Genomic DNA, 10,214 nt, shown 5'->3' on the forward strand with positions numbered 1-10,214 from the left:
TTTAGCTGCAACCGTTAAATTTTATTTTCTAAAAACTGGAATAAGTGTAAATTAAGGTATTACAGAATTTTCAATGCCGTATTGAAAGGTTTTTGGAACTATCCAGGCCAAACAGAATCTGCAGCACACAGATGACTGGTTTTAACATTCTCATCACATCGCCAGCTTATATCAAAACAATTCTCCAATAAGTTACATGGCTACAACCTTAGCATATTTAATAAGTTCATGTTTTTAAACACTAAAATCAAAATCATGTTCAGTGCATAAAGGATTATGGTAAAGGTCCACTACCTAGAACCTTGTATAAATTACTGTTGCACAGGCAAGGACTTTCAAGCACAGTACAAATATTGTAGAGAAATGTTCTCCATACTAGGGAAAACGGCTACAATTTGATTAATTTAAAAAAATCTCAACAGTTATCAAACAAGAATGCGTTCCATCAATGGGAATATAGGTCCAATCTCCTCTGCTATGATCCCAATCTTATGACTGCTGGAAGAAGGAAAGCAAGAGAGTTGCTTCTGTGGACTGTTCTTGTGCATTTCCTTCAGCTAACTTAACAGCAGCATTCACAGAACATGACATGGAGAAAATTAAGACATTTTGTATCGAGTAAAACAAAACAAGGCACACTTGTAACAATTCAATTAGTGGCAAACTACTGATCAGTCTCTTTAATCTGTGGCAGTCCCAATACTTAAAGAACTTGCACTTAAACATCTGGACTCAGAGGGTGGCACTTGCCAATTTTGTTCAAAATTACAATAAATCTACAAATTACATTAGACTTAAAGATAAAAAACTTGCATTTATACAGCACCTTTCACATCCAAAGCATTTTACAACCAATAAAGTACTTTTGAAGTGCAGTGCTGTAATATAGGGAAACACACCAGACAATTTGCACACAGCAAGGTACCACAAACAGGAATCAGATTAAATCACCAGATAATCTATATATTTTTTTGAACTGATATTGATTTAGTGATGAATATTGACCAGGACCCTGGGCAAACTCCCTGCTCCTCTTCAAATAGTGCCATGGGATCTTTTAAATCCACTTGAGTGGGCAGGCAGTGCCTCGGTTTAACATCTCATCTAAAAGATGGTACCTCTGACAGTTAGGGAGTTCCTGCCTTCTGCCAAGTTCAGAAAAAACCTTAATTGCAACAGCCAAGTATATCCATAAGGCCCTTGAAAAATTCATAATCCAGATTAATGGATTATACACTTCAGTTGTTGTGGTCTAGTTACAACAGTTGATAAATACCTGTAATAGTGCATTTAAACAGGAGTTATTTTTCTGTGCAAGGCACCTAGAGGAAACCCATTGCCAGAAGATGGTATCTAGCCCAATGGACTCTCCCTCCCCCCACCTGTTACACAGCAGTCTTCAAATAGTGCCATCGGATCTTTTAAATCCACTTGAGTGGGCAGGAGTGCAGTGTGTCATGGAGTGCAGCATGGCACAGAGTGAACAACTGAGAGTTTGGTAAGTGTGGGAGTGAATCTTAAGGTAATCTCTTTTATAAAATCTAGTTGTGTGCTTGTAATTAGCATTTAACTTATATTTACTGTTATAAGGTTTAATTTTCTTCCAGGCTTGGGCTGGGCTAAGCAAGCTCTGCACTGGAGAGTGGGTGGGGCTAGTTAGTTAATTAACTGGTCTAAGCTGGTTCTGCAACTGCCAGAGAGCTGACTCATAAATCTCAGCAGTATAAATAAGGGAGGTTGGAATGCAGTTTGGCACAGTGAACAACTGGGAGTTTGGCAAGTGTGGGAGTTCAGTGAAGTGGAGGAAGGCGGTGCTTGCTTTTCCTAACTTCTCCCACAGAGCGGCGGTGGACCTGAGTGGGGATAAAAGCATCAGCAGACCCGCATCAACAAGAGAAAACGGCAGTGTGACGTCACAGGTAAGGCAGGGTAAGTGTATGATAGTGATTGTGGGCTAAGTTTAAGTTAACATATAACTAAATTTTAAAAACAAAACTTAATTTAATAAACTAAACAATGTAAATAATTTGATTAACACTAAACTAATTCATTAAATAAATAAAATAATGGGAGAACAGGAGATGTGTTGCTGCTGCAATATGTGGGAGCTTGTGAACATTTTTGTCCATGGCGACTACATCTGCAGTAAGTGTCTGCGGCTCGAGGAACTCCGAGTTGAGGAGCTGGAGTCCGAGTTGCAGACATCAGGGATGGAGAGGGTTACCTGGACCTTTTGCCACACCCCTTAGATTAAATACTTCAGAATTGACAGAGTCAGGAACAAGAGGGTGTGACTGCAAGGGAGGCAGGTACGGGGATCCAGGAGGTAGTATTGCAGGAGCCTCAGTCCCTGCACTTGTCCAATAGATTCGAGGTTCTTGCAACCCTTGTGGACAAGTGCGGGGACTACGAGCAAACTGACCACGGCCCCGTGGTACAGGAAGCCGTTCAAGTGGGGAGGGGAGTAAAAAGGAAGGTGGTTGTAATAGGTGACAGTATAGTTAGGGGATAGACACTGTTCTCTGCAGCCAGGAGCGTGAGTCGCAAAGGCTATGTTGCCTACCCGGTGCCAGGGTAAAGGACATCTCCGGGCTGGAGAAGGGGGAGGGGGAGGATCCAGTTGTCGTGGTCCACGTAGGTACCAACGACATAGGTAGGACAAAGAAAGAGGTTCTGCTGAGAGTTTGAGCAGCTAGGGACTAAAAAAGCAGAACCACAAAGGTCATAATCTCTGGATTATTACCAGAGCCACAAGCAAATTGGCATAGGGTTAAATAGGATCAGGGAGATGAATGCATGGCTCAAAGATTGGTGTGGGAGAAGTGAGTTTCGATCTGTGGGGCACTGGCACCAGTACTGGGGAAAGAGAGCTGTTCCGTTGGGACAGACTACACCTGAACCATGCTGGGGCCAGAGTTCTAGCGAATTGAATAACTAGGGAGGTAGATAGGGCTTTAAACTAAATAAGGGTGGGTGGGAAATCTAGAATGTTAAAGAGAAAAGACAAGGAAGCAGTGCAGGAAAGGGATTGGGGTAAGGATAACCAGATTGTGTCAGGAAGGGACAGAGCATACAAACAAAGGAGTGCACTAACAAATAGGGTCTGGGTAAGAAAAAATGGTAAGACAAATAGGGATTAATACAGAAAAATTAAGATGTCTAAAAATGTTAAAAAGACAAATCTAAAGGCACTGTATCTGAATGCAGAAAGCATTCGTAATAAGGTAGACAAATTAACAGCGCAAATAGATGTAAACAGATACGATACAACCGTGATTACGGAGACATGGCTGCAGGGTGACCAAGGCTGGGAACTGAATATCCAAGGACATTCGATAGAGGAAGGACAGGCGAAAAGGAGGTTGGGTGGCGTTGTTAGTAAAGGATGAAATCAGAGCAATAGTGAGAAAGGATATTGGCTCAGAAAATAAAGATGTAGAATTAGTCTGGGTGGAGCTAAGAAGCACCAAGGAGCAGAAAACATTGGTGGGGGTTGTCTATAGACCTCCAGTAATGTAGGGGATGGCATCAAACAGGAAATTTAATCTACATAGACTGGCCAAACCAAATTAGCAATAATGCTGTGGAGGATGAATTCCTGGAGTGCATACGAGATGGTTTTTTAGACCAGTACGTTGAGGAGCCAACTAGGGAACAGGCGATCCTAGATTGGGTATTGTGCAATGAGAAGGGGTTAATTAATAATCTTTTGTGCGGGGTCCTTTAGGGAAGAGTGACCACAACAATGTGAAGAAGTCCAATCTGAAACTAGGGTCCCAAATCTAAACAAAGGAAACTACACAGGTATGAGGAGTGAGTTGGCCATGATAGATTGGGGAGCTTCATTGAAAGGCATGACGATGGATAGGCAATGGCTAACATTTAAGGAATGAATGCATGAATTGCAACAATTATACATTCCTTTCTGCCACAAAAACACAATGAAAGGCAGCCCAACCATGGCTAACAAAAGAAATTAAGGATAGTATTAGATCCAAAGAGTCATATAAAGTTGCCAGAAAAAGTAGCATCCCTGAGGATTTGGAGCAGTTTAGAGTTCAGCAAAAAAGGACCAAGAGATTGATTAAGAGGGGAAAATAGAGTCTGAGAGTAAACTTTCAAGGAACATAAAAATGGATTGTAAAAGCTTCTACAAGTATGTAAAAAGAAAAAGATTAGTGAAGACAAATGTAGGTCCCTTAGTCAGAAACAGGAGAATTTATAATGGGGAACAAGGAAATGGGAGAGCAATTAAATAAATACTTTGGTTCTGTCTTCCCAGAAATGCTAGGGAACCAAGGGTCTAGTGAGAAGGAGGAATTAAAGAAAATTAGTATTAGTAAAAAAAGTGCTGGAGAAATTAATGGGACTGAAAGCTGATAAATATCCAGGGCCTGATAATCTGCATCCCAGAGTACTACGAGAGGTAGCCATGGAAATAGTGGATGCATTGGTTGCCATCTTCCAAAATGCTATAGATTATGGAACAGTTCCTGCAGATTTGGGGGGTGGCAAATGTAACCTCACTATTTAAAAAAGGGAGAGAAAACAAGGAACTACAGACCGGTTAGCCTAACAACAGTAGTAGGGAAATGCTAGAGTCTATTATAAAGGATGTGATAACAGGACACCGATCAACGGGATTAGACAAAGTCAACATGGATTTATGAAAGGGAAATAGTGTTTGACAAACCTACTGGAGTTTTTTTTGAGGATGGAACTGGTATAATAGATAAGGGAGAACCAGTGGATGTGGTGTATTTGGATTTTCAGAAGGTCTTTGATAAAGTCCCACATAAGAGGTTAGTGTGCAAAATTAAAGCACATGGGATTGGGGGTAATATACTGGCATGGATTGAAAATTGGTTAACAAACAGGAAACAGAGTAGGAATAAATGGGTCTTTTTCAGAGTAGCAGGCGGTGACTAGTGTAGTGGGGTACCGCAGAGATCAGTGCTTGGGCCCCAGCTATTCACAATATATATCAATGATTTGGATGATGGAACCAAATGTAATATTTCCAAGTTTGCTGACGACACAAAACTAGGTGGGATTGGGAGTTGCGAGAAGGATGCAAAGGGGCTTCAAGGCGATTTAGACAAGTTGAGTGAGTGGGCAAATCCAGTATAATGTGGATAAATGTGAAGTTATCCACTTCGGTAGGAAAAACAAAGGCAGAGTATTATTTAAATGGTGATAGATTGGGAAATGTTGATGTACAAAGGGACCCGTGTGTCCTTGTACACCAGTCACTGAAAGCAAACATGCAGGTGCAGCAAGCAGTTAGGAAGGCAAATGGTATGTTGGCATTCATTGCAAGATGATTTGAGTACAGGAGCAAGGATGTCTTACTAGAGTTATACAGGGCCTTGGTGAGACCACACCTGGAGTACTGTGTGCAGTTTTATTCTCCTTACCTAAGAAAGGATATACTTGCCATAGAGGGAGTGCAGCGAAAGTTCACCAGACTGATTCCTGGGATGGCAGGACTGTCGTATGAGGAGAGATTGGGTCGACTAGGCCTGTATTCACTAGAGTTTAGAAGAATGAGAGGGGAGCTCATTGAAACATATAAAATTCTGACAGGGCTAGACAGACTGGATGCAGGGAGGATGTTTCCCCTGACTGGAGGGTCTAGAACGAGGGGTCACAGTCTCAGGATATGGGGACTGAGATGAGGAGAAATTTCTTCACTAAGAGGGTGGTGAACCTGTGGAATTCTCTACCACAGACAGCTGTGGAGGCCAAGTCACTGAATATATTTAAGAAGGAGATACTGTAAATAGATTTCTAGACACAAAAGGCATCAAGGGGTATGGGGAGAGAGCGAGAATATGGTATTGAGATAGAAGATCAGCCATGATCATATTGAATGGCAGAGCAGGTTCAAAGGGCCGAATGGCCTACTCCTGCTCCTATTTTTTTAATGTTCTATGGCAGTGCCTCAGTTTAACATCTCATCTAAAAGATGGTACCTCTGACAGTGCAGCACTCCCTCAGTACTGTGCTGAAATATCAGCCAAAATTATGAGTTCAAGTCTCCGGCATAGGGCTTGAACCAATGACCTTCTGACTCAGGCGAGCGTGTTGCCAAGGCAAATTTGTTTCCAATTAAAATGGAACTTTGTGAAAGAGGAATCAGTTAACAGATTCTGTATCAGGGTCAATATATATATTAACAAATTGCATGTACAATAGTGTATCAAATTGCAGTCTAGTTAGGGAAGAAAACATACATTGACTGGAAAACACAAATCTGAGTATAGGGCTTTCTGGCAGAAACCAAAGAAATTAAACTAATTTAACAGTAGGATTAAAAATCTAATTGGATCCAAGCTAAAACCAAATCAAATGATGCACATTTTGAAAACCTAAGTGGTTCCAAAATGCTGTCTGGCTCACTCCATCAATCACCCTGTTTGAGGCAGTGTGGAAGGTCAGGAGAGCAGTTAGGGAGTTCCTGCATTCTGCCAAGTTCAGAAAAAATCTTAAATGCAGCAGCCAAGTATATCCATAAGGCCCTTGAAAAATTCATAATCCGGATTACTGGATTATACACTTCAGTCTTTTGTGGTCTAGTTACAACAGTTGATAAATACCTGTAATAGTGCATTTAAATAGGAGTTATTTTTCTGTGTAAGGCACCTAGAGGAAACCCACTGCCAGAAGATGGGATCTAGCCCAATGGACTCCCTCCTGTTACACAGCAGTCTTCAGCTGTTTACATCAATAGCAAGCCCATTCCTAGTTGATAATTCTTTAACAATTTTCTTGTCCTCTTGCTGGTCCATGCAAGTCTGAACAGATTTCCACAGTGCACGGATGTTCCCTTGTCCAAATCCTGAGGCACCCTTTCGTTCAATAAGCTCAAGAAAAAAAGTCTCTTCAGAAAAGATTGGCTTTGTGAACATTTGCATTAGATATCTACAACAAAGGAAACATTTTGGTTATAAAAGATACACACAATAATAAATGTAAAGTTGCAATATTTATTTTGAAACAAACTAAGTTTTGCTTCCCACCTCATATACTCAGGCTTATGTTGCTCTGTAACCAGGTACAAGGAAGTACACAGGAGCAACTTCGAGAGCAGGCGCAGTGAATGGGGCTGCGATCTTAAAAATAAATACGAGGAATAGGCTCCAGTCATGGTCAATTGCACCAATACTCAGGAGGAATTGCAGGGCAGAGCGTAGGAACAGGCCAACAAGTGTTTGAGCATTGGGGGCTGAAAACTTCTTCATAACCAGGGAGCACCAAACATTGCTTGATTTAAAAGTTCAAACTTATAAACAATTATACATTCATTTTAAAATCTAAAATAAACCCTAGACCACCAAAATCAGCAAGCTAAACAAAGGGGAAGTTGGACAGCCCTCAAAATGGCATAATTGATTATCAAGATGATACTCTTATGAAGTGTATGACATTTTAAAAGTTGAATATTAAAAAAAAAAAATTTTAAAACTTAAATGGTTGAATAAAAGCTTTAATAGCTAATTTCTCCAGTTAGGAAAAAGTATGATGGCATAAAAGCTGGCACAGACTGTTCAGAAAGCTGCTCCAGAGTCACCTGTGGCTGTACAATACTCCTGACAAGTTTACACAGATCTCCATTATAAATGTGGACAAAGGAACTATTAAATGAGAAAAGGTTGACACCGTATGACAAAAACGTAACAGGATATACGCACACACAATATTTTTAATCAGATTATAGATAGGAAAGCAGCTGGTCTCTGCTCATCAATAGTGCATTTCTCTAAAATTAACGAGTTAAATTTAAGCACCCTCCCAGGTAATAAGAGGTGCAAAACTTTATTTTTCAGACACTTGGTCAAAGGAGAACAGTGTTGCAAATGCATTAAGATACCAATGTGTGGAATGCAAGTTCTATGCTTCGTGTTGTCACGATCCCAATTTCAGCCACAACAACTACAACTTCCATTTATATAGGGCCTTTATAGTAAAAGGTGCTTCACAGGAATGATTATCAAACAAAATTTGACACCGAGCCACATAAGGATATCTGGACAGGTGACCTAAAACTTGGTCAAAGAGGTATGTTTTAAGGAGCATCTTAAAGGGAAAGTAAGAGAGCCGGAGAGGTTTAGGGAGGGAATTCCAGAGCTTAGGGCCTAGGCAGCTGCAGGTACTGCCGCCAATGGTGGGGCAATGAAAATCGGGGATGCACAAGAGGCCAGAATTGGAAGAGCACAGATATCTCGGAGGGTTGTACAGCTGGATGAGGTTACAGCGATAGGGAGGGGCGAGGCCATGGAGAGATTTGAAAACAAGAATGAAAATTTTAAAATCGAGACGTTGGCGGCCTGGGAGCCAATTGGCTGATCAGAACTTACAGGAAGGCACTGAGCAGAGGCCAAGTATGTCCTAACCCCATTCTTGCACAGCTCCTGAGGGCTGACTCAGCAGTACTGAGTGTGTCTCGGTTACTCACAACTGGTTTCTGGCCCAAGATGAAAATTAGAAAGCACTCACTAACAAAGTGGTTACTTTAATAGATTCTTGCCTTCAATGCTTCATTTATTAATTACTAGCTGGGGAGCCCCGCGTTGCGAGGGCAATTTTGGGGCGCTTGGTCTCCCTGCCCCTGTCATGTCCTCTCCTTGTCCTATCCCTCCCTCCCCTCTGTCCCTGCCTAGCGCCTGAGATCCGGAGCTGAGGTCCCCCGCGTATCGCGCGGCTGATGGACGGCCGCTGTGGGTGTGCGGGCGGCGCATGCGCGGTCAGCGCGGGCCCCCCCCGCGATTTCCCGAGGCTCTCTTCCCCCCCCCCCCCCCACCGCGATTTCCCGAGGCTCTCCTCCTCCCTATTAAATTGTAATTTAATTCCCTAACACATCATTAAAATATTTACCTTAGTTTCCTAACACACAAAGTGTGGGGGAAAAAATTGTGAAAAATCAAGATGGCGGCCACTCACCTCGGTTCAGAAGGATAAGGACCGCCCACACACGCACCGATTGGTCGACCGGTCAGGTCACCGAAGCGTAGGATTGGTCAATCGTCGAGTCACTCGACACAACTGTAGGAAGGAACCCGCCGTCCGATTGGTGGACCTCGACGTCACACGGTTGCTAATGAGCGGAACGCTGAATGTTTTTGGGATACCGCGGGCGGGATTTTTGTCCGGCCGAAACGTAAATACGCCTATGACCGGTCCGGAATCGCAAGCTTTCTTTTGAGGCGACACGCGCGTCGGTACGCTCTGTAACTTTCAAACGTATAGAGAACAGACAGACAGACGAGCCGCTTTATATATATATATAGATAGAAGATACAGACTTAATGTTCAAATGGGAGCCCGGCGGTGCCGAGGCTTTCTCGAGGGCATGTTGTTGTTGGAAGAGAGGGAGCGACTGGGGGGAAGAGAGAGAGAGGGAATGAGAGGGAAGGAGAGAGAGAGAGAGATGGAAGGAAAGAGAGAGAGAGGGAAGGAGAAAGAGAGGGAAGGAGAGAGAGAGAGACAGAGAGAGAGAGGGAAGGAGGGAGAGAGAGAGAGAGAGATTGGGAGTGTGAGAGAGATTGGGAGTGAGAGAGAGAGATTGGGAGTGAGAGAGAGAGACTGGGCGTGTGAGAGAGAGAGATTGGGAGTGAGAGAGAGAGAGACTGGGATTGGGAGTGAGAGAGATTGGGAGTGAGAAGAGAGAGATTGGGAGTGAGAGAGAGAGAGACTGGGATTGGGAGTGTGAGAGAGAGAGATTGGGAGTGTGAGAGAGAGAGAGATTGGAGTGTGAGAGAGAGAGAGATTGGGAGTGTGAGAGAGAGAGAGAGATTGGGAGTGTGAGAGAGAGAGAGAGATTGGGAGTGTGAGAGAGAGAGATTGGGTGTGTGAGAGAGAGAGATTGGGAGTGAGAGAGAGAGATTGGGAGTGTGAGAGAGAGATTGGGAGTGTGAGAGAGAGAGATTGGGAGTGTGAGAGAGAGAGATTGGAGTGTGAGAGAGAGAGATTGGGAGTGAGAGAGAGAGATTGGGAGTGAGAGAAAACGAGATTGGGAGAGTGAGAGAGAGAGAGACTGGGAGTGTGAGAGAGAGAGACTGGAGTGAGAGAGAGAGAGATTGGGAGTGAGAGAGAGAGACTGAGATTGGGAGTGAGAGAGAGACTGGATTGGGAGTGTGAGAGAGAGAGAGATTGGAGTGTGAGAGAGAGAGAGATTGGAGAGAGAGAGATTGGGGAGTGTGAGAGAGATTGGG

General features: G+C 43.1%; 1 protein-coding gene across 1 annotated transcript in view; it reads right to left on the reverse strand.

Moving 5' to 3' along the window:
- hpdl (4-hydroxyphenylpyruvate dioxygenase-like) overlaps positions 1-10,214 on the reverse strand; it is a 36,888-nt gene continuing 26,674 nt past the window's right edge. Inside the window, exon 5 of the mRNA XM_085994652.1 lies at positions 1-6,924. Within this exon, the coding sequence (XP_085850778.1) occupies positions 6,714-6,924 (211 nt within the window). The 3' untranslated portion in view covers positions 1-6,713. The remainder of the gene's footprint in view (positions 6,925-10,214) is intronic.

This window comes from Somniosus microcephalus, chromosome 8 (assembly GCF_052327205.1).
Source record: "Somniosus microcephalus isolate GS21.2 chromosome 8, FLI_Smic_1.0, whole genome shotgun sequence".
NCBI lineage: Eukaryota > Metazoa > Chordata > Chondrichthyes > Squaliformes > Somniosidae > Somniosus > Somniosus microcephalus.